Source organism: Bos indicus x Bos taurus, chromosome 13 (assembly GCF_003369695.1).
Source record: "Bos indicus x Bos taurus breed Angus x Brahman F1 hybrid chromosome 13, Bos_hybrid_MaternalHap_v2.0, whole genome shotgun sequence".
Lineage (NCBI taxonomy): Eukaryota > Metazoa > Chordata > Mammalia > Artiodactyla > Bovidae > Bos > Bos indicus x Bos taurus.
Window position 1 is genome coordinate 18,790,745 of NC_040088.1, and position 25,471 is coordinate 18,816,215.

At 39.8% G+C, this 25,471-nt stretch overlaps 1 protein-coding gene across 2 annotated transcripts in view; it reads left to right on the forward strand.

Annotated features, from left to right (window-relative positions):
- The first annotated feature begins 3,377 nt into the window (after positions 1 to 3,377).
- The window catches only part of LOC113903084 (ubiquinol-cytochrome-c reductase complex assembly factor 1), a 97,092-nt gene continuing 74,998 nt past the window's right edge, over positions 3,378 to 25,471 (forward strand). Inside the window, exons 1-2 of one of the 2 annotated variants that reach the window (XM_027558710.1) lie at positions 3,378 to 3,619; positions 16,229 to 16,333. In XM_027558710.1, the coding sequence (XP_027414511.1) occupies positions 3,596 to 3,619; positions 16,229 to 16,333 (129 nt within the window). In that variant the 5' untranslated portion in view covers positions 3,378 to 3,595. The remainder of the gene's footprint in view (positions 3,620 to 16,228; positions 16,334 to 25,471) is intronic. The other variant, XM_027558711.1, reaches the window with a different exon arrangement.

Consider the following 25,471-nt stretch of genomic DNA (forward strand, 5'->3'; position numbering starts at 1 on the left):
GATCATGGTAAATACTCAGCACATATATATTTGTAATGTAGGATTAAAAAAACACATATTTATTTATTTGGCTGCCCTGGGTCTTTGTTGTGGCACAAGAAATCTTTAGTTGTGGCATTAGGGATCAAGTTCCCTGACCAGGGATTGAACCTGGGCCCCCTGCATTGGGATTTCCTTATTTGAGTTCAAAATCTGTCATAAAGCAGCAGGCACAATTCTCAACATCAACAACACATTGGCCCAGGAACTGCTAACAAACATACAGTGCAGTGGTGCTTCAAGAAGTTTTGCAAAGGAGACGAGAGACTTGAAGATGAGGAGTGTAGTGGCCAGTCATCGGAAGTTGACAACAACCAGCTAAGAGCATCATTGAAGCCGATCCTCTTATAACTACATGAGAAATTGCCAAAGAACTCAATGTCAAACATTCTATCATTGTTCAGCATTTGAAGCAAATTGGAAAGGTGAAAAAGCACCCTTGGTAAGTGAGTATTTCATGAGCTGACTGCAAATCAAAAAAATCTTTGTTTTGAAGTGTTGTCTTCTATTACTCTTACGCAACAACAAAGAATCATTTCTTGATTGGATTGTGATGATCGATGAAAAGTGGATTTTATATGACAATTGGTGATGACCAGCTCAGTGGATGGACCAAGAAGAAGCTCCAAAGCATTTTCCAAAGCCAAACTTGCACCCCCCCAAAAAAAGTCACGGTCACTGTTTGGTGGTCTGCTCCTAGTTTGATTCACTACACCTTGCTGAATCCCAGCGAAACCATTACATTTGAGAAGCATGCTCAGCAAATCGATGTGATGTACCAAAAACTGCAGTGCCTGCAGCCAGCATTGGTCAACAGAATGGGCCCAGTTCTTTTCCATGACAACATCAACTGCACGTCATACAACCAACACTTCAAAAGTTGAACCAATTGTGCTACAAAGTTTTGCCTCATTCACCGTATTCACCCGACCTCTCACCAACTGACTACCACTTTTTTAACTATCTTAACAACTTTTTGCAGGGAAAATGCTTCCATAACCAGCAGGAGGCAGAAAATGCTTTTTAAGAGTTCATTGAATCCCAAGGCACAGATTTTTACTCTACAGGAATAAATAAACTTATTTCTTGTTGGCAAAAATGTATTGATTGTAATGGTTCCCACTTTGATTAATAAAGCTGTGTTTGAGTCTAGTTATAATGATTTAAAAATCACGGTCAGAAACCGCAATTACGTTTGCCCCAACCTAATATTTTCTAAGGAAACATGTATAAGTACGTGAAAACAAGCATTAAAAAAAATCTGGAAGGGAATTCAATTTTAGAGAAGGTGGAAAGTTGGGATTCAAGGTGGTGGTAAAAAGGGACTGTAGCTTTATCTGTAACATGCTAATTTTAAGAAAAGAGAGTATAAGTATAAATCTGACTTTTAATTTAAAATTAATAAATTAAAATTTATAAAACAGAGTTACAAACTTCAACTGCTGCTACTGCTAAGTCGCTTCAGTCGTGTCCGACTCTGTGTGACCCCATAGACGGCAGCCCACCAGGCTCCCCCTGTCCCTGGGATTCTCCAGGCAAGAACACTGGAGTGCGTTGCCATTTCCTTCTCCAATGCATGAAAGTGAAAAGTGAAAGTGAAGTTGCTCAGTCATGTCCGACTCTTCGCAACCCCATGGACTACAGCCTACCAGGCTCCTCCATCCATGGGATTTTCTAGGCAAAAGTACTGGAGTGGGGTGCCAAAACTTCAACTAGATCCTCCATATTTCAGTGGCCCCTTTTTCTTTCAGTCTCTGTTAAACTTTTCTTCTTCTGAACTACAATCTCATACCATCTTCCATCCTTTGAGTAGAAAATTCTGCCAAGAGAAAATAGAAGCCTTAAGAAAGGAAATTAAATATCAGCCTTTTCTCTTGTCTTCTACATCTTAGTTCATTAACTCTTATGTGAATTATTTACTTGATCTTAAACCTGGTGGCTCAGACAGTAAAGAATCTGCCTGCTATGTTGGAGATCTGGGTTTGATCCCTGGGTGTCGAAGATCCCTTGGAGAAGGAACGACTACCCACTCCAGTATTCTTGCCTGGAGAATTCCATAGTCAAAGGAGCCTGGTGAGCTACAGTCTGTGTGGTTACAAAGAGTCGGACACAGCTGAGTGACTAACACTTTCACTTTTCAAACCTGTATAGTTTTTGTATCACACTTAGATCTTTAAACTGATTAACAAGAATATCGCTGTTATCCTTTATAATATGCGGTGCCACTTGCCTAACTTCCCTGTAGGAGCACTTTGTTGTTGTTTAGTCACCAAGTCCTGTCCGACTCTGCGATCCCATGGACTGCAGCCTGCCAGGCTTCTCTGTCCATGGCATTTCCCAAGCAAGAATACTGGAGTGGGCTGTAATTTCCTTTTCTAGGGAATGTTTCTGACCCAGGGATTGAACTGGAGGCTCCCGCACTGGCAGGTGGATTCTTTACCACTGAGCCACCAGGGAAGCCCGTAGGAGCACTATACCACTGTTTTCAATTCCGAACACATAAACCACTCACTTGAGTGGAGAAAGCATATCAAGGGTAGTTTCCCATGTTATTCTCTAGTTAAGCTCCTTGTTGTTTCCTTCATAGCACTTAACGCAATTTTAAACTATTTTGTTTTTCTCATTGGCTTACTTCTGTGTGCCCAGCCCTCCTACCATATCTATGAGCTCCAGGAAGCCAGTATCCACACCTGTCTTAGGTCCAGCACACAATGAACTGGTCATACGCCTACAGTCAATGGGTCTGTATGTTGACTGAATGAAAAGTAACATTCTGCCCCTCTGCCCCCCATAACCCTAAGAACACCCACACCTTTTCTCCTCTAATGTTCCTGGAGTACAATGAACGTAAGAGGTCTTCTGGCTAAAGCCATTCTCTCTCACCTTCGGAGGAAACGTCTTGCATCCTTGCATCTTCTATATCTTCTTCAACTTTATAATAATTTCCTATCAATACTCAAAGATGCTCCCAATTGCAACCAACCAACCAGAAACTCCTAACGTTCCTTTCTCAGGTTTCAAGTCAGCATGTGATCACCCTCTTCCCCTGAATTTCAGTACTCAGCCGTGTCCTATGTCCCTCCTTCTCCTCCGGCTCGTTTCAGGGAGTCTTAGTGTTAGGATTTCCCCAAAGATCCTGTAATTTCCAACCGCTGGTGAAAAGGTGGTAATCCTAGTGGGGACAGAGTCTGGGAAAGAGGAACTCCGACAAGAAGTTCTGAGGAGTCAGGCGGGTTAAGGAGAAAGCTACGAAAAGCCCGAGGCAGATGTCACAGAGGACTGGTGTTGCGGAGACGACTCGGGCCTCTGTGACGCTCCTGACCGAGACTAGACAGAGTGGGAGGCGCGCGTTCGCGTTCCGACTGTCCAGCCGCGCGCCCGGGCCCTACCTTCTCGTGCACAGCGGGGAAAGCGCGCGCTCGTGCGCCCAGTGGCCTCTGTGCGCCTGCGCTGCGGTTGCCGGGCACCAACAGGCGAAAAGACAACCTAGCGGAGGGGTGGCGGTAGCGGAGATTCCGGAAGCCCATCCTTCACCCGGAAATGGTTGTCGAGAAACATGGCGTTGCTGGTGCGAGTCCTTGTGAGTGAAGGAGTAATTATGTGCGGTCGCCCGCCGGACTCCCGGGTTGGAGTTGGAGAGGGCGGGACGGGAACAACTGGACGGAAGTGCAGGAGCGGAGTGTGTGCGGTAGCGGGGCTACTCGGCCGCCTTTCTGCGGGGAAACTGAGGCAGCTTCCCACTCCCCCGACCCTCGATTTTCCCGTGTCTTCCTCATCTTTGGAGAAGGGAGGAGAGTGACTTCAGACCTAAATTTGACGAAACTTGCTTTTCCTCGGTCACCACCTGTAACTCCTTCCCTTCAGGGAGAGAGAGATCCGCGTTTTAATTCCTGTTCTGTCACTAATGCACAGGGTGACCTTGGGCAAGTCACTTTAGGGCTTCAGAGTCCCTAGGCGCAGGACTTCCCTGGTGGCTCAGACGGTAAAGCGTCTTGCTTACAATGCTGGAGGCCTGGGTTCGATCCCTGGGTCAGGAAGATCCTCTGGAGAAGGAAATGGCAACCCACTCCAGTACTCTTGCCTGGAAAATCCCATGGACAGAGGAGCACGGTGGGCTATAGTCCACGGAGTCGCAAAGAGTAGGATGTTGAAGGAAGGAATGAAATAAGTTAGTAAGAACTATTATACGCTTGACTAAATAACACCCATATGGGAAGCTGCTGCACCTCTTGTGGTTCAGTCCTGTCTTTCTAGTGGATTCTTACTTCTAGGAATTAAATAGAACAAAAATTAGGAGGATACAGAGCTTGGTTCCTAGTTATGGAAGGATGGGAGAGTTTATACTGTCAGCAAGTCTTTAAAAAACTGGGCCAAGGGCATTATTTTTTTTGTAGCAGATCTCTAGTCTTTCCCATTCTGTTGTTTTCCTCTTTTTTTGCATTCCTGTCTCTGGCTTTCCCTTGAGTTATGATATTAGGGACACTTGTTTCTAATCTTTTTGTATGTGGCTTGTATGGACCACATTTTACTTTTGTTTCTTGTCAGCCTTGCAAAGTACAGTGTCCCCTGTTGTTCTGTAGTAAATGTTTGTTTGAAGAGTAGCTCCTTCAAACAGAAAGTCACTCACTGAAGTAATTGTTGATGCCAGGGCAGAAATTGATTTGGATCTGAGGACTGCTGAAGAAATGGCAACTAGGATGTCAGAAGTGTTTTTAAGATGGATATTTGGGGCCGGGGGCGGGGAAGATGAGAATTTTGTTGGGCTGTAGATGTGAAATGAATACCTTGACTCCTCTTGGAAGTTGGTGGCTGCCCCAGCTGAGCCTGCTGCTGAGCTTGTGCACAGTTGCAGGTTCATTCCTTCTTAGTTGGTAGCATCCATGGAAACCGCCTCTCTAACTGCTTCTATTAGTTGAATCTCCCCTCGCCCCATTTATCTCTTTCTAGTCGTCTTTTTAAGTAAAAAACCAAGACTGGGTAAGGAATGTCTCTCTCACTTTATACTGTATACTGTAATTCTTTGAAGTCTTATCATGTGTTAAAGTGCAGCATGTGACAAAGCAACTTGGGACTAGAGAGTAACAGGAAACGTGAAAGAAGCAGATATTTATTGATCCCTTATGCTGAAGAGGCATTTGGGTTAGGCGTGGTGAGAAATTCACAAATAAAAGGAAAATGCACCTGTCTAGGAGTCGGAACGGAGAAGGCGATGGCACCCCACTCCAGTACTCTTGCCTGGAAAATCCCATGGACAGAGGAGCCTGGTAGGCTGCGGTCCATGGGGTCGCAAAGAGTCAGATACGACTGAGTGACTTCACTTTCACTTTTCACTTTCATGCATTGGAGAAGGAAATGGCAACCCACTCCAGTGTTCTTGCCTGGAGAATCCCAGGGATGGGGGAGCCTGGTGGGCTGCCGTCTATGGGGTCACACAGAGTTGGACACGACTGAAGTGACATAGCAGCAGCAGGAGTTGGAAGGGCCTTGTTTGAAAGGTTGGCCCCATTACCAACTATGGGTATGGCCCTGAGCAAGTCAACTAATTTCTCTGAGCATCAGGTTTTCTGAAGGGTAAATTTGATAGGGTTGATCAGAAAATCAGTTGATACAAGTGATATTTTAAATGCTTTTCTTCCCTTTTATTCAGCAACTATTTTGAGTGTTAACTACATCCTGGGAACTCTCCAGTGGGCCAAAAATTGAAAACATAGACCTTATTCTCAACTGAAATATAGGTTGTAGTTGAAACAAGAAGTTGTGATTTCTCGAGCAATAATATTGATAGCTAATATTTATAGGGTGTTTGCTATGCAGTAATTACTCTTAAATACTTTATATATGTGAACTTAACTAAATCCGTATGACAGCCCTTTGAAAAGGTAGGCACTATTATCTCATTTTGCAGATTAAAAAAATCGAACCACTGAAAGGTAGTTTTCCTGGAACGTTCTCATTAGTCTCACCTTACTTTTTCCTCTTTCTGTCTTTTTGACCAGTTTTTACCCTTCTTCACCAGTGGCTTTGGGAAGGAGGAGTAAACTGAAACACTACTATTGCTGAGTAGCTCTAGCAGAGGAAATGAACATTTAAATAGTGCACTGGGACTTTCTTACGGTTTTATGAGCTGTTCTGGACATTGGTAATAATTTTTAGTTTTCTTTGACAATAGTAGAAATTGCTGAAACTACACTATTTTATATTGGCAAAGCACAAGGGTTTAAATTTCTCCACATCTTTGCTAACATTGTTATTTTCTGTTTTTTTTTTTTAAAATTTCAGTTCAGTCGCTCAGTCATGTCCAACTCTTTGCAACCCCATGGACTGTGGCATGCCAGGCTTCCCTGTCCATCATCTACTCCCTGAGCTTGCTCAGACTCATGTCCATCAAGTCAGTGATGCCATCCAATCATCTTATCCTCTGTCATCCCCTTCTCCTTCTGCCTTCAATCTTTCCCAGCATCAGGGTCTTTTCCAATGAGTCAGTTCTTTGAATCAGGTGGCTAAAGTATTGGAGCTTCAGCATCAGTCCTTACAATGAATATTCAGGATTGATTGCTTTAGGATTGACTGGTTTGATCTCCTTGCAGTCCAAGGGACTCTCAAGAGTATTCAACACTACAGTTCAAAAGCATCAATTCCTTGACGCTCAGCCTTCTTTATGGTCCAACTCTCACACGCATACATGACTATTGGAAAAACTGTAACTTTGACTATATGGACCTTTGTTGGCAATGTAATGTCTCTGCTTTTTAATATGCTGTCTAGGTTTGTCATAGTTTTTCTTCCAAGAAGCAAGCGTCTTTTAATTTCATGGCTGCAGTCACCATCTGCCGTGATTTTGGAGCCTGAGAAAATAAAGTCACTGTTTCCATTGTTTCTCCATCTATTGCCATGGAGTGATGGGACTGGATGTCATGATTTTAGTTTTTGAACGTTGAGTTTTAAGCCAGCTTTTTCACTTTCCTTTTTTTTTTTTTTTTAATCCTAGTGGCCATCATAGTGGGTATGAGATGATACTTCCTTACAGTTTTGATTTGTATTTCTCTAGTGATTACTGCTGTTAAGCATATTTCTTTTATGCCTATTGGCCTTTATGTATATCGTTGGAGAAACGTCTATTCAAGTTCTGTGCCCATTTAAAAAAATAATTAGTTATTTTTGGCTGTTCAGGGTCTTCATTGCTGCACGTGGACTTTGTCTAGCTGTGGCTGGGAGGCCTACTCTGTTGCAGAGCATGGGCTGCTTATTGCAGTGGTTTCTCTTGTGGAGCGTGGGCTCTAGGTGCACAGGCTTCAGTAGTTGCGGCACATGGGCTCAGTAGTTGTGGTTCCCAGGTTCTAGAGCACAGGCTTAATATTTGTGGCACATGGACTTAGTTGCTCCAAGGCATGTGGGGTCTTCTGTATCAGAGATCAAACCTGTGTTCCTGCATTGGCTGGCGGATTCTTTTTTTTCTTAATGTTTTAAAATTTTATTTATTTTTGGCTGGGTCTTCACTGCTTTGCACGGTCTTTCTCTAGTTGTGGCAAGCAGAGACTACTCTAGTTGCAGTGCTTGGGCTTCTCATTGTGGTGGCTTCTTGTTGCTGAGTATGGGCTCTAGGGTGCAGGGGCTTCGGTAGTTGCCAGGGTCTAGAGCACAGGCTCTGCGGAGAAGGCAGTGGCAACCCACTCCAGTACTCTTGCCTGGAAAATCTCATGGGCGGAGGAGCCTGGTGGGCTGCTGTCTATGGGGTTGCACAGAGTCGGACATGACTGAAGTGACTTAGCGGCAGCAGCAGCAGAGCACAGGCTCAGTGGTTGTGGCTCATGGGCTTAGTTACTCCTTGGCATGTGGTATCTTCCCAGATTAGGGATCAAACCTGTGTCTCCTGCATTGGCAGGTGGATTCTTTACCACTGAGCCACTAGGAGAGCCCTGTGTCTGTTTTTTTAAATCAGGTTATTTTTTTGATTTTGAATTGTCTGAATTCTCTATGTTTTTAGTCAGTCCATTATCAGGTATATGATTTGCAAATATTTTCTCCCAGTCCATGGGTTGCCTTTTCAGTGTACTGGTAGTATTCTTTGATGCACAGAAGCTTTTAATTTTAATGAAGTCCAACTTAACTATTTTTTATTGCCTCTGCTTTTGGTAATATATCTATGAAATCATTGCCCAATCTAAGGTCATGAAATGTTTCCCTTATGTTTTACTGTAAGAGTTTCATAGTTTTAGACCTTATGTTTAGGTCTTAGATCCATTTTAAGTTAATTTTTATATAAGATGTAAGGTTTTACTATATTTTTTGTTATTTTCTTAGTGTTTGCTCTGGGAATTACAATTAATATCTTAATTTCTAATAATTTAAATTAAATACCAGTGTGATTTCAATAATATATAAAAATTACAATTCGATATTGCTTCATTACTTCCCTCTGCCTTTGTGCCAGTATTGTCATTCAAATTACATCTTTATACATTGTGTGTGCTTCAGTACAGATTTATGATTATTGTTTTATGCAGTGTCTTTTGAATTAAAAATGAAAGTAAGAAAATTATGGGCAAAATATTTATACTATTTTTAAATTTATCCAAATATTTACCTTTATTAGTCCAATTTATTTCTTCATGTGGGTTTGAGTTTCTATACTGTCAAAGGTATCATTTCAGCCTGAAGTTCTCTCTTTAGTATTTGTTGTAGGCCAGGTCTGTTGTTGACAGATTCTCTCAGTTTTTGTTTATATAGAAATTCTTAATTTTCCCTTCACATTTGAATGCTAGTTTTATTGGGTATAGAATTCTTGTTTGACATTCTCCCCTCTTCTACTTCCAACATTTTGAGTATTTCATCCCACTGCCTTTTGGCCCCCATGTTTTTTGAGAAATACAGCTATTAATATTATTGAGGATCTCATACACAATGAGTGCCTTTTCTTACTGCTTCCAAGATTTATAGCTTTCCACAACTTGATTGTGATATTTTGATTTGTGAATCTCTCTGCATTTGTCCTATTTGGAGTTAGTTGAGCTTCTTGAATTTATAGATTGTTTTCCATCAAATTTTGCATATTTTCTGCCAGTATTCACTTTTTTTTTTTTTTGTTCTTTAAATTTCTCTCCTCTCCAGCTGACACTACCATTATACTTAATTTGCTATGTTTGATGGTATAGGTACATTTGATGGTAGCTCTCTGAGGTGCTGTTAAATTTTCTTAATTTTTTTTCTGTTTCTTGGGTGGATAATCTCAATGTATTTTTAAGGTCACTGATTCTTTCTTTTGCTCCAGTCTGCTGTTAAACTTCTCTAGTGACACATTTTCTTTGTTCTTTTTTTCAACTCAGGAATTTTTATTTGGCTTTTTATAAAAATTTCTCTTTATTGATATTCTTTATTTGGTGAGATACTGTTCTCATACTTCATTTTAGTTCTTTAGACATGATTTCCTCTAGATGTTAAATTTCTTAAAAAGCTGATTCAAAGTCTTTGTTTAGTTTGTCTAATGTCTAGGGTTCTTCAGGGGCAGTTTCTGTTGATTTTTTTTTTCCCCTTGTATGAATCATACTTTTTGTTTTATTGTATTTCACAAGTTTTTGTTGAAAACTGAACATTTTAAATAATATTATGCGGCAGCTCTGGAGATGAGGACTTTCCCCAGAGTTTGCTGTTACTTTTCTGTTTAGGGACTTCTCTGGATAATTCTGTCAAGTCTGTATTCTTTGTTGTGTGCTCTCTGCTCATTTAGCTTAGTGGTCAAGTAATGATTGGATGGAGATTTCCTTAAATGTGGAACCAGTAAGTCTCTCAGTATTTGTTGAGGGGCTCTGTGTGCATTTTGGAGCATGCTTTCAATATTCTGCCGGTCATTTGACTGTTCTGCCTTAACCCTCACTTCCTACTTGTGCGGTACCTCAGGGTCAACCGGAGATGAGAGCTTTAGGGCAGTCTCAGGTCTTTCCTTTTCTGGGTGTGTACACAGACCTGAGCATCCACATGGCCTTCAGATTCCCAGGAATGTGTCAGAGCTTTTCAAGACCCCTATGAATATCTCATTCCCTTGATTCTCCTTTAAACTTTTGGTTAGCCTATTATTTTCCCAAGTATTATCTACTGCCTCAGGCAGTCACAAAGTTAAACAGTTGCCTCTGTTTTGATGGTTGGATGGCATCATCGACTCAACGAACAAGAGTTTGTGCAAACTCCAGGAGATAGTGAAGGACAGGAAAGCCTGGCATGCTGCAGTTCATGAGGTCGCAGAGTTGGACATGACTGAGTGACTGAACAACAACAACAAACAAATAGCTCCTGGGGAGCTCCTGGGGAAAATGGTTTTCATACTGGGAGAGTTCCTCTTAGACAGATGGAATCTTCCAAGGAACTGCTAGACAGATCAAATAATTCCAGACATTTGTGAATAAGGTTTGAGGAGCTTCAAGCCCATTCAGGATTCAACTTTTCTCCAGAGAAGACTGGCTCCTTTTAATAAATATTGCTGTTTGGAAGCCAAGTTTGGATGCTATATGTAGTCATTGCAACTGGGGTTTCATTGCTTCCAGGCTTTATCAGTACAGGGGTAGGAAATACATGTATGTGTGTACATATACATGTGCTTCCCTGGAGGCTCAGTGGTAAAGAACCCGCTGACCAATGCAGGAGACACAGCTGTGATCCCTGGGTTGGGAAAGATCCCTTGGAGAAGCAAATGGCAACCCACTCCAGTATTCTTGCCCGGGAAATCCCATGGACAGAGCAGCCTGGTGGGATGTGGTCCATGGGATCACAAAAGAGTCAGACTTGGCTTAGCAGCTAAACAACAACAATATACATATACATAAATACACATATATATTGATTTCTTTATTTATCTCTCTATATTAAAAACTCATAGCAATTACTCTAAATCCAGCCCAGGAGCACAGGGTTTATTCTGTCCTTTTGCCCTTTCATAGGTTAACTCCTTTCTCCGATAGAAACCCGACCCCTCATCCTTAACATATTTACTGATTTGCTCAAATCCTGCATTTGTGAATTTACATACTTGGTAAAATTTATTTGTAACCCAAATCAATACTTGTGCTTTTGCAGTTATTTGTGGATATGTGCAGAGGGGTGAAAAATTTGACTGTAACTTTCGTATTACTAGCTGAAGTGATACTTTGACTTTCTGTTTCAGCTCTTATACCGTAAACAGATATCCTTCTCATAGTCTATTTAGTGACTTTTTTTTTTTGCATTTTTGTGCTTTTGTTCCTGATTTGCCTGTGTAAAATACATCCCACATGTAGTGCTAAAGTGCTGTCTAGTATTGCTAAGTGCAAGAAGGCTGTGATGTTTCTTATGGAGAAAATTCCTATGTTAGAGAAGTTTTATTCAGGAGTGAGTTATACTTCTGTTCGCCGTGAGTTCAATGTTAGTGAACCAACGTATTTGACATAATGAATTAACATGTATTAAATAAGGTGTCTTTAAACAGAAACACATAAAACAAGATCAAATATTGATTGGCTGATGAAAACGTTGTGACCAGAGGCTTGCAGGAACCTAATTCTCTATTTCTCCTGGGAGCAGTGTTTCAGTGTTTGCTAACTCTGTGTTCACTTTGTAAAACGTAACTATGGGGAGTAGGAGAATCGACTATCTGTAAAGTCTTTTCACAGCTCATGAGTGAGCAAAGTAAAATACTGTGTGTCTTTAAAACCACATGAAGAAACAGTTTGTGGGTTGATTAAAGTGTAGTCAGAAAAAGAGCTAATGTGTCAGAATATTTTGAAATACAATGTAAAATCACCTGCAAATTGCAAATATACAAGAAATGCAAACATAAAACCTATCTTCAGAATTTTGGTTTTGAAATGTTGATGACACAAAAGGATGATAAAACCAGTTCCCACTTATAATGGTATTTATACTATCCTAAGTTAAAATAATAATTTTAAACCACTGGAACTTTTTTCTGAACTTAGGAGAATTGAAGTTTGCTAATTGTTGTAGACCTGATGTATTAGTACCTATAAGAGGATGATCGGTACTCCACAGATTTATATATTTATAAATGAAGTGTTGGGAGAGATGGGAAGGGAAAAGGACTTAGTAGAGTCCTTTTCCCAGTAGAACCAGAATTTGGCATCTAGGTTGAAACAAATGAGCTCATGGTTTGGGTAGAAGTGAAGAAGAGAGTCTCAGAGGAATTGACTACACAGGGATTAGCTTGTGTGGAGAGGAGCAGTAATTCTCAAAGCAGGGAATATGAGTCAGGTTTTGGAACTACTGAGTGGAGAATGCAGGGCAGGATATGTAAATATATTGATGGGTCTAGAAGAGTCCAGTTGGTAAAGATCAGGTGTTTGACTACAGAGGTACTTGGAGGCACTGCAGGCTTCTGAGAAAGGGAATTCCAGGTTCAAAACAGTATTTTAAGAAAATGGTTCTTGCTGCTGTGATGATTTGCGGGGGAAAGAGGAGTTTCTTACACAATCCAGTAACAGTTATTAATAGCAGTAACGAAGCGTTTGTGGGTGTGTTTTAGTGTTACTTAAGTGCTTTTACAAGTGGTCCTTGGGATACTCCTGTGAGGTAGCTTTTATTATTACCACTTTAAAAGAAAAATTATTTATTTGGCTGTGTCGGATCTTAGTTGTGGCAGGCGGGATCTTTCATTCTGCATGTAGGCAGGCTTCTCTCTAGTTGCAGCTTGCAGGCTTGCATGGTCTCAGTATTTGTGGCGCATGGGCTTATTTGCCCCATGGTATTTGGATTCTTAGTTCCCCGACCAGGGATCGAACCCAAGTCCCCTGCATTGCAAGGCAGATTTTTAACCACTGGACCACCAGAGAAGTCCCTATTTTCACTTTTACATAGGGGAAACGGAGGTCCAGAGTGTTAAGTGACAGGTTCATGGTCACATAGCTATTTAATGGTAGGCTTGCAATTCAGACACCTCAGTTTCAATAGGATTTGGACAAATAACTACTGTTATAGGATTAGAGAAGGAAAGGACAGAGCTGATTGCTCTTTTCTTCTAATAAGTAGTATTGGCATGAGACCAAATGGAATCAAATATTAGAGAAAATTTTGTTGATGTTGGAAAACATATGATGAAATTCTTCAGAAACTCTGAAAATTTGCATTGTTCCTACTTATAATTTCCTCTTACCCTTTCCTCTCCCTGTGTTTGGGCCTGAATCTGCTGAAGTTTCATCTTACCACATATTTACATTTTTAGGAAAGGAACTGTCTGACACTGAATGATCTGGTAAATGTGTCAGCTATTAGAAAACAAGAAGCCAATAATTGTATCTCATTTGAAAATGATTCCAGCAGGTGAAACCTCTGCTGAAATAAAATTCTGTTTTTAAGCTTTAATTTTCATTTGAAACATAAGTTGCTGTGAGTAGCCTATTAGAAACAGTTACACAGTTTTAGAAATGAGATACTTTGGAAAGCATCTCTAGGTTTAAAATTCTTAACATCTTTTTCCCCATTACCCCTGGCCCTTCCTGCCTACTCATGAGGAAATGGAGATTCAGCTTCAAGGTAATATTTTATTGAGTTGGACATATTGCAAAGTATATTTTTCCCCTTAAAATCCTGAAAGGTAGGGATTTTCATTTATTTTATAGAAGAGGCAGTGAAGACTCATAGTTCACTGACAGTGGAGCTGTGAGTCAAATCAGTGCTTTCTAAGTATAGGACTCTTCCCATAGTATTATGCTGTATTTTAATTGGTTCAAGACTAGGTCACAGAGTGTTAGAGCTAGGACTTTGGAGATATTTCCTTTACCTTTTCATTCCATAAACGAGCTTGAATCCAGGAATTGGGCTGCTTGGATTCAAAGCTTAATCCCATCATTTATTAACCATATGATCTTGGGAAGTTACTTATCCTATCCTTACTTCCATTTCTTTATCCATATACGTGGGATAGTAACAGTAGTAACATGGATTTGATCCCTAGTCCAGGAAGATCCCTGGAGAAGGAAATGGCAACCCACTCCAATATTCTTGCCTGGAAAATCCCATGGTCAGATGAGCCTGACAGGCTACAATTCATGGGGTTGCAAAAGAGTCAGATACAACTCAGAGACTAAACAGCAACAATAAATATTACTAATGATTGTTAAGAGGAAAATGAGCATCATAGAGGTTTCAGTCAGTTCAGTTCAGTTGCTCAGTTGTGTCCGATTCTTTGCGACCCCATGAATTGCAGCACGCCAGGCCACCCTGTCCATCACCAACTCCCAGAGCTTACCCAAACTCATGTCCATTGAGCCGATGATGCCATTCAGCCATCTCATCCTCTGTCGTCCCCTTCTCCTCCTGCCCCCAATCCCTCCCAGCATCAGGGTCTTTTCCAATGAGTTAACTCTTCACATGAGGCGGCGAAAGTATTGGAGTTTCAGCTTCAGCATCAGTCCTTCCAATGAACACCTAGGACTGATCTCCTTTAGAATGGACTGGTTGGATCTCCTTGCAGTCCAAGGGACTTCCAAGAGTCTTCTCCAACACCACAGTTCAGAAGCATCAATTCTTCGGCGCTCAGCTTTTTTCACAGTCCAACTCTCACATCCATGCATGACCACTGGAAAAACTATAGCCTTGACTAGACAGACCTTTGTTGGCAAAGTAATGTCTCTGCTTTTGAATATGCTATCTAGGTTGGTCATAACTTTCCTTCCAACGAGTAAGTGTCTTTTAATTTCATGGCTGCAGTCACCATCTGCAGTGATGTTGGAGCCCCAAAAAATAAAGTCTGACACTGTTTCCACTGTTTCCCCATCTATTTGCCATAAAGTGATGGGACCAGATGCCATGATCTTAGTTTTCTGAATGTTGAGCTTTAAGCCAACTTTTTCACTCTCCTCTTTCACTTTTATCGAGAGGCTTTTTAGTTCCTCTTAACTTTCTGCCATAAGGGTGGTGTCATCTGCATATCTGAGGTTATTGATATTTCTCCTGGTAATCTTGATTTCAGCTTGTGCTTCTTCCAGCCCAGTGTTTCTCATGATGTACTCTGCATAGAAGTTAAATAAGCAGGGTGACAATATACAGCCTCGACGTACTCCTTTTCCTATTTGGAACCAGTCTGTTGTTCCATGTCCAGTTCTAACTGTTGCTTCCTGACCTGCTACTTCTAAAGATTATATTAAAGTAGCTGAGTTTAAACTAGAATCTGGATCTTTGACTCCTAGTATTGTAGTTGATGGGGCTTCACAGGTGGCACAGAGGTAAAGAATCTGCCTGCCAATGCAGGGGACGTGGGTTTGATCCCTGGGTCGAGAAGATCCCCTGGAGTAGGAAATGGTAACTCGTTCCAGTTTTCTTGCCTGGAAAATTCCATAGACAGAGGAGCCTGGCTGGCTACAGTCCATGGGATCGCAGAGAGCTGAATGACTGAACAACTGAGCTCACACACACAGGCACACATTGTAATTGATGCTTGGCAAAGTGTTTTCAGTTTGTGTATCCACTCTTCATTATGGCCCTGTCAGGTCTACAGGTCATGTGAGAGAAACCCTTGGATTCCCCGGAGTTGGTTCCTAGAATAGAGATTTCCAGTGCTGTGTACAGGGATGCCATTTATACAGTGGATTGCATTTCAGATTCATAAAATAAAGCATTCTTCTCATTGAGCAAGATAGAGCTCCTCCTTTCTCCAGTCGAACCTTTCACTTTAGTCCAGAGACCTTTTTGAGGTCAGTTAATGCCAGAGGGGAAAATTGGACCTCACTCATAGCTCTAACAGCCATTTAGTATCCCTTTGTCTTGGAAGTCAAGTTGCCCAAGTATATTTTCCCACCCTAAAAATTTAAGCCCTAGTTTCTTCATCCTTTTGGGGATAATGGTAATGCCAGCACTGTTTCGTGTAAAGGGACTTTATGAAGAGCAGATAAATCAGTATTTATGGAAAGGAATCACAAACTAAATGATAAGCTAACTGTAAAATGCCTGAAGTAGGTTTATTTTGTTACTGTTCTAAGAGGAAGCTCATGTCCTACAGTTTGAGTCAGCTCTTATCAGAATCCTTTTAGTTTGTGGTAGGCAGGGGTGCATTTTTGGAGAGATGAGCATGGGCAGCCTTGGTCCTGGTCCTGTTTTGAAAGTTCTCCTTTCATTTGCCCTGTTCTAGAAGGATTTCTAGACTTAGATACACTCTTTGCCTTCTACACATGGAGTCTGATACGGATTCCTGACTATGTTTTTCTTTCTCTAGAGGAACCAGATTAGTATCTCCCAGTGGGTTCCAGGATGCAGCCGATTGCTACTTGCATCTCGTACACAGGGACAGCAGGGCAGGACTCTGTCTGGTACTTTCCAGGTAAGATTTGTTGTTCCTTTGCTTGCTATGAAAAAACCTTAGTGTGAATGTGCAAATGTCATGTATTTATAGATTGACCAACCAAATTGTGTGATGGAAAAACCTCATGAGACCACTTCTGGGCCTCTGTGGTGCCAGCTCAGGACTGATCCTTACTGTATGGTGTCTAGGGCGTGGCTTCTAAATACCCCAGTGGTGGAACTTAGCCTAGGATACCATGGTACAGTCTGATGATTTTTACTGTTGGGAGTGTTTCCAGGTATTCATCTGAGAGTTAACCTTTCTTCAGTTTTCTTCTTGTAGCCACTTTTACCTGGAGTAAGAAAATGTTTCTTTTTTTCCTTTTTATGAACATGAAATTAGAGGAACAATTATTTGAGGCCTTAGTTTACCACTGATCACCTGATCCATTAAAATGTAGTCTACTTTGGACCCTCATTGAGGATTTCTTTTCCTGATTTTTGCTAAATGTACAAATAATTCAATAATAAAGGTAATAAAAATCACCCATGACTTCAAACCTGAAAACATCTGCTGGTCCTTTTCCAGTCTTTGAGTATGTGTGTGTACGCTAATTTTTTCCTTAGGTACCTGAACAAATATCTACAGAATTTTATGTTCTGGTGCTTTTTCACATATTAGAGCAGACATTATTCATGTTTTAGACATATTCCATAATTAATTTTCGAAATGACTACATGTTATTCTATTTATTTAGCCTTTATTTATGTTAAAATTATTTCCAATTTTTTTGCCATAGTAGACTTTAATGTGGTTACCATTTTCTTGCTGTATAGTTTTTCTTATTTTAAATTATTTATTAAGGATAAACTAGCAGAGTACACCCTAGGTCAAAGGGTGTGAGGAATTTTCCTTTCCAAAAAGTTGTTTTAATTTATACTGCCACCAGCAATGTTTATATAACTAGTTTTTCATCATTACTTCCCCTAAATTGTTTTCTTTTTTTTTTTAATTTATTTATCTTCTGTCTCGGGTCTTAGTTGCATCATGCGGGATCTTCGTTGCTGTGCATAGACCCTCCGGTTGTGGCTTGTGGGCTTAGTTGCCCTGAGGCATGTGGGGTCTTAGTTTCCTGACCAGGGTTCGAACCCACGTCCCCTGCGTTGAAAGGCAGAACCACTGGACCACCAGGGAAGTCCCTACATTGGATGTTTTTTAAAAATTTAAACTAATTGGGTAGAAAATATTACTTTGTTTTGCTTAGCATTTCTTTATCAGGGTTAAACATTTTTCTGTGTTTATCAGTTGTATTCTGGTTTGTAAAAACTGTATGCATTTATCATTTCTTCATTTATCTATTGGGAATTTATTTTTATTACCAACTTATGTAAATTCCTTTTGTAGCCATTGATCTTCATATTGAATGCAATGAAAATTTATTTTTGATGTATAAATTATATACTATGCAATTTATTTATATTAATATGTTAAAATATTTAAAGTGCAGAGTAATTCCCTTCAATTAGTATATAAGTCTTGCCCGTCTGAGAATGTCTTGTTTGTCCCTGTATTTCCTGGGCTTCTCATTGAGTCTGGCACAGAAGAGGCAATAAATGAATGAATGAAGAATATATTTGTGCAGAAGAGGGGTCTGTTTTAGATAGTCAGGTAGCTGTTTCTTTTCAGAAGTTTTTGGGCTGTGTTCTGCTTTTGTCTTTGTATGCATTGAAAAATTATTTATTTTTGGCTGGGCCGGGTCTTCATTGCTGCCTGGGCTTTTATCTAGTTGCAGAGACCAGGGGCTATTCTCTAGTTGGGGCGCCTGGGCTTCTCTTAGTTGCAGAGTGCAGGTTCTAGAGCAGGCAGCTTCATTAGCTACGGCACTGGGGCTCAGTAGTTGTGGCGATGGGCTTAGTTGCCCTGAGGCAAGTGGAATCTTCCTAGACCAGGGACTGAACCTGTGTTCCCTGCGTTGGCAGGGAGATTTTTAACCACTGGACCACCAGGGAAGTCCTAGAAAATTTTAATAGAATTTGTCCTGTAGCTTTAAGTCGTTTGTAAATAATGTGTGTATAGAAGGTGGAAGGGGGAGCTCATTCTATCAGTCTCTGACTTGGGCCTCATTCTTTGAATCAATAAACATTTCTTGGGTACCTAATACATACCAGGTACTGTACTAGGTTCTCGGACAGCATTATAGCAAGGCATCCATGTAAATAACTTGTAGTTGTTTATCTCATACTGACAAAATGTAATTTCAGCCATTGTAAATAAACTGGACATTTTGTCATGTTGACCGTACCTTGCTGGTACATCTTCCCAGTTTTGAATTCTGGTTGGAAAACTCTGCCTCAGAATGACATCCTCAGGCGCATGTCCGAGAGGGAGGCAGATTTGGCTCAGAATGAGGAAGAACCTTGTGTTAACTAAAATTGTGGTGTAATGGAATGTGTTGGCTATATTTGGCAAAGTAAATTTACTCTTACTGGAAATATTCAAGCAATGATTGGAAGACTGTGTTAGGGGCATGACATAAAAGTATCTTTCATTGGGTGAATGGTAGTATCAGAAGATCTCTAAGGTAATGTCCATTGCTATAATCCTGTTATTGTTTTCAAAAGGCTAGGGATGTTGGATTCTCAACTATCTTTTCTAAATAACCTCTTGAAGTTTCTATCATACTTTGATGAGTCTACTTAAAATTTTTTTTTAAATTTTGAAATAAACTTATAAAAAAGTGATAAAAAGAGTAGTGTTCCCATATATCCTTCATCTAGCTTCCTTTAATGTTAACATCTTATGTGACCATAGTGCAGTTATTGAAACCAGGAAGTCAACATTGATGTAATGCTATTAAATAATCTGTATACCTATTCCAGTTTTTTCCCCCCATTAATTCCTTTTTTGGTTCTTGGTTTGGGTTTGTCTAATATTTTCTTAAAATTAGATTAAGCCTATGCATTTTTGGAAAAAGTGACATTGTTTCCTTCTCAGTGTGTCATATCAGGGGATACATGATGCCAATATGTCTTATTACTGGTGATGTTAACCTTGGTCACTTGGTTATTAATTAAAGTCACTGTTTTCCCCTTTGTAATTAGTGTCTTGTGAGAAGATACTTTGAGATGGTACATATTTCTTATACTTTTTTGCTCATTACTTTTAGCGCCCATTGATGGTTCTTTTTTTTAATGGTATGTAATAATTACTTTAAAAATTATGATAAAATACACATAACAAAGTTACCACCATTTTTAAGTATGCAATTCAGTAGTGTAAAATATAGTCACATTGTTAAACAGTATATATCTAGAGATTTTTCATCTTCCAAAACTGAAAGTGTATACCCCTGCCTGCCATTGGCAACCACCTTTCCAGTTTTCTGTTTCTATGATTTTGACTGCTTTAATGCTACCTGTGGGGCTTCCCAGGTGTCGCTAGTGCTAAAGAACCTGCCTGCCAATACAAGAGACACAAGAGATGTGGGTTTGATCCCTGGGTTGGCCCTGGAGTAGGAAATGGCAACCCACTCCAGTATTCTTGCCTGGAAAATTCCATGGACGGAAGAGCCTGGCAGGCTACAGTCCAGGGGGTCACAAAAGAGTCAGACACTGAGTACAATGCTACGTATGAGTGGAATCATACAGTATTTGTCTTTTTGTTACTTATTTTGCTTGGCATTATGTCTTCAAAGTTCATTTGTGTTACAGCATGTGATAAGATTTTTTTTAAAGCTGTATAATATTCCATTGTATTTATATATTACAGTTTCTTTATCCATTGTTCTGTCAGTGGGCATTTGGATTACTTCCACATCTTGGCTATTGTGAAAAATGCTTCAGTGAAGATAAGTGTGCAAATATCTTTTCAAGCTCCTGCTTTTAATTTTTTTTTTTTTTATATTTAGCTAGAAGTGGTATTGCTGTATCATGTGATAATTCTATTTATGGTTCTTGACTGCAGTAGTCATTACTGTGGTGTTTGCTTGATGGTCATTTTCTAATTCCATCAATACCTACTCCATTTGTTGACTGGAATTCTCCTGTAACGATGAGCTGTCACTTCCTCTCCATTTATTTGTTTATTCAATTATTTTGTTTGTATCAGTATGAGCTAATGGATATTTATTCTGTGAGTTATAATCTATTCTCATTATTTATTTTGTCGATCAAATTGTCCCATGTTTGGCCGTTGAGAGCTTCTTCAAGTTCTTTTCTATATTCCTTCAGTTTTTGAACACTTCTGTATTTCTTGGGCACCACAAATGTTTCAGGTTCATGCTGTATTTAATTTGCTCTAGTCCTAGAGTCAACAGTTTCCCTGGGGAGCACTGGTTCCTTTTATTGGAGAAGAATATTAGGAATATTTAGAAATTAAGATCTGGGTGCTAAGTGTACATTAGCCAATGTTGAACTCTACTTAGGTTTTTGAAATCAGCTAGGGGAAAGAAGAGAATTCTGAATATATGTTTTACCCCTTAATGAACTTTACTTCTTTGAGCCTTAGAGTCCTTATTTCTAAAATGGGGAAAAAATAGTATCAACTTTGCAAGATTGCTGTGAGATAACAAAAGTAAAACAGCAAGCATACAGATGCTGGGCATATGGGAGATCTTTAGTAAATTGTAACCATGGTTTTTGTTGCTATTTATGTTCATGCTCCTTGGGTAAATTTTCTCCTCATCTTGTAAATGGAAACTTTAAAAAAATTTTTTTTGTCCTAAAACTACCTTAAGTTGCAGCCTCTCCCTGGGTCTTAGTTTCCTCATCTGTGAAAGGAAAAGGTTGGACTTAGAAGATCTCTGAGATTCCTTCCAGCTCAAGTGTTGTTATTCTAAGTTACTCCTTAGTTCTTTAATTGCTTTTTCTCCAAGCTAAACAGCCTCAATTCGTTTTAACCTTTCCACTAGGACCTTTTATTCATCTCTTTGATCATTCCTGTGGTTCTTTTCTGGACCTTCTCCAGATTGTCCTTCTATTTAGAAAAAAAAAAAAAATCCCACCTAGTTTTTATTGAGTGCTGACTCCATGCCCGGAATGGTGTTGAGCAGTGGGACAGAAAATAAAATAAGTATAAGATATACTGTGCCCTGGTGGAGCTTATAGTTTTGCTAAAAGGACCAGATATTCAAGAATTGCTGAGTCTTTCTCTCCTTTTCCCTTTTTCCCTCCTTCCCTCCATTCATTCCTTCCTTCTTTCCCTCCTCTCTTTCTCTATTTCTTTCAGATCAGGAAGGTCTTTTCATTTTTAGAACCTTTTTGGAAGCAAAAAAGAAGAGTGAAATTTTAGCATTTCACTTAATGAGGGGCTGCTTGCATAAGAGTTTGCCATTGGATTTGTCTGGAACAGGTTTTCATATTTGTTTTATGCATCGAAGTTTACCCATCTCTTTTACATAGATTATTTTATTTGGTTCTAAAACAAACATATGAGATAGGCAGAGCTGGAGCTTCTAACCCTGTTTTTTTATCTTCCACTACCCCATGCTTCTCACCTTTGTTTTTTCACTCACCTTCTCTATGCTGCTGTCATCTTAAGGCTTACCCATGATCTCTTTTCTGATGACTGCAGATCTTTTTGATCTCTAAATTTCTATTTTTTATTGAAGTATAATAAAAATACAAAAAGGCATAAGTCATAAGTATGTGACTCAATGAATTATCCCCAAGTGAACGTAACCAGCTCCCACATCAAGAAATAGAACCCCAGAAGTTCCTTGATCCCCTTCTAGTCTCTATCCCTAACCAAAGTTAAGCAATCTTCTCTTTGAACACCAGAGTAGTTTTGCCTTTCAAACATACGGTATGTACTCTCTTTTGTTTGTCTGCTTTCATTCAACTTTGTTTTAGAAATTCATCTATGTCACTCTGTGTCGTAGTAGTGTATTCATTCTCATTGTTGTATAGTATTTTGTTGTCTGACTGTACCACAATTAATTTTTCCACTTATGTATTGATGGATATTTAGATTGTTTCTAGTTGGGCTTTTATAAATAGGGCTCTTTTGAGCATTCTTGTGTACGTTTTTGTGAGCATATATACCCATTTCTATTGGGGTATATACTTAGAAATGGAATTGTTGAATCTTACAGAATGTGTATACATTCAGCTTCATGCTGCTACTGCTAAGTCACTTCAGTCGTGTCCGACTCTGTGCGACCCTATAGACGGCAGCCCACCAGGCTCCCCCGTCCCTGGGATTCTCCAGGAAAGAACACTGGAGTGGGTTGCCATTTCCTTCTCCAGTGCATGAAAGGGAAAAGTGAAAGTGAAGTCGCTCAGTCGTGTCCGACTCTTCTCGACCCCATGGTCTGCAGCCTACCAGGCTCCTCCGTCCATGGGATTTTCCAGGCAAGAGTGCTGGAGTGGGGTGCCATTGCCTTCTCCATCAGCTTCATAGATACTGCTAAATAATTTTTCAAAGTGATTGTATCATTTTATACTCCCATCAGCAGAGTATGAGAGTTCTAGTTGCTCTATATCCTTTCTGATGCTTTGTGTGTGTGTGTGTGTGTGTGTGTGTTTGGTGGGTGGTCTTTAAACATTTTAAAATACGAAAGTAAAGTGAATTTTCTTTCTCTTCTCCACAAGGTTATGAGCTCCATAGGGATTGTTTTATCTTAAAACCTGGCACAAAGGCTGGCATATTATGGGTATTTAATAAAAGTTGGAGGAAACATGTGTGCATGATATGTGTGTAGATAAGAAGAAGAAGGATATATAATAAGGGCTTCCCTGGTGGTTCAGTAGATAAAAATCTGCCTCCCAATGCAGAGGATGCAGGTTTGATCCCTTTCATCCCTGGTAGGGGAAGATCCCACAATGCCGAGGGGCAGCTACGCTCATGTGCCCCAATTACAGAACCCACAGGCTTGGAGCCTGTGCTTCGAAACAAGAGAAGCCACAGCTATGAGAAGCCTGTGTACTGCAACAAAGAGTAGACCCTGTGCAGCAAGGAAGACCCAGTGTAGCTAAAACATAAAATAAATACATTTATGAAGAAGCATATAATAAGAAGTAACCTTACAAGTGGCTAGGTTTGTTCATTCAACAAATATTTAAGTGTTTGCTGTGTATAATGCACTGTACTTGATTCTGGTAATACAGCTAGTTCCTACCCTCATGGATGTTTTTGGTGGTGGTAATAGAAAATAAATATATGTGTAATAAAAATATACTTGTACATTGTAATGAGTACTGTGAATGAAATGAACTGGCTACTGCTATGATAGAGAATCATGGGATGACAAAAAAACTGTTTTAGATACAACAGTCAGAGAAGGCCTCTTTGAAAAAGTGACAGTGAGTATTTTGGGGTATTTTCTCTCTCTTTTTTTCTTTACAAAAAGTTATTTGATATCTTTTTGGTTTAAACAGAGGAAAAATTAATGTTTTTAAAGGTCAAGGGAATCTTTTTCAGGGGGCAAGGGCAAGAATGGGTAGTACAAAAAAGTAAATGTATGTGTTTATAGGTATGTTTAGGTGTGGGGAAACTAGATGTTTTCTGGGGAAGAAAAAGATCATGTCATTTAATATAACGTGCCCCAAAGCACAGCTTGTTGAGACTGTTGGTTGTGTTCCTTGAACCTGTTTAAGTGTTTCATGTTCCAGTGGGCCATTACATTGATGTATGAGATACAATAGGCGTTGTTCTGTGTTTAGTGTTACACAGCCTTCTTGATACCTATGAATTTAAGTGTAAGTCCTTGGCACTGACCAGAAGAATCCTGACTAATCTTTTAATATTCTTGTTTGGAAAGAAAAGTAAATAGTAACTCTCCACATTTAGAAATTCCATTTTTTCCTTCATTAGTATTAAAGGAAAAATCATTTTCATTTCAGTGTGTCCCTTCTCTTGGAATAAAACAGAAAGGAATCCTCCTGCTACTCCTTCCCCACCACTTTATATTGTAAAGAAAATATAATAGTACTGAGAGTATGGAAACTAGGTTCCTAAACTCTTGCATATTCTACCAGCATAGTGAAATAATTCATTTCTGTGTATTCCATTTTATTTTATTTTTTTTAAATTTTATTTTATTTTTAAACTTTACAATATTGTATTAGTTTTGCCAAATATCGAAATGAATCCACCACAGGTATACCCACGTTCCCCATCGTGAACCCTCCTCCCACCTCCCTCCCCTACCCTCCCTCTGGGTCGTCCCAGTGCACCAGCCCCAAGCATCCAGTACCGTGCATCGAACCTGGACTGGCGACTCGTTTCATACATGATATTATACATGTTTCAATGCTATTCTCCCAAATCTCCCCACCCTCTCCCTCTCCCACAGAGTCCATAAGACTGATCTATACATCGGTGTCTCTTCTGCTGTCTCGTACACAGGGTTATTGTTACCATCTTTCTAAATTCCATATATATGCGTTAGTATACTGTATTGGTATTTTTCTTTCTGGCTTACTTCACTCTGTATAATAGGTTCCAGTTTTAGACTTGCACATATGCATTTGTGTATCTACCTATAATTTTATGCATAAATGTGTTTTCATGTTGCTAAATAATAATCTCTTGTAAACTGTGGATTTTAGGTGATAATGTTGTATCAGTGTAGGTTCATCCATTGTAACAAATGTACCACTGTATTGAGGGATGTTGATAGTGGCAGATATTGTAAATGTGTGGGAAGGGGTATGTGGGAGCTGTCTGTACTTTGGTGGGAGCCTAAAACTGCCTTTAGAAATAAAGCCTAGTAAAAATCTGATAATTTGATTTCCCATTGAGTGACTGAACCTTAATTTAGTTAACCACCTCATTTCTCATTGGACTTATTCCCCAGTTTTCACTCTTGTGAATAATGGTAGAAGGAGGATTGCTTGCATATTATTTTTTCCATAGGAATTTATTTTCAAAATTATATTTATTGGTCTTGATTATAACATTACCAATATTGGTAGGATTATGGTGAGGATTCCATAAGGCACTTATATACAAGGCACATTCATCGTAAGGCACTTACATAGTGCCTGGCACATAATAGTTGTAGATAATGGCTTCCCTGATAGCTCAGTTGGTAAAGGATCCGCCTGCAATGCAGGAGACCCTGGTTCGATTCCTGGGTTGGGAATTCCTGCTGGAGAAGGGATAGGCTACCCGCTCGTGTATTCTTGGGCTTCCCTTCTGGCTCACTGGTAAAGAATCCACCTCCAATGCAGGAGA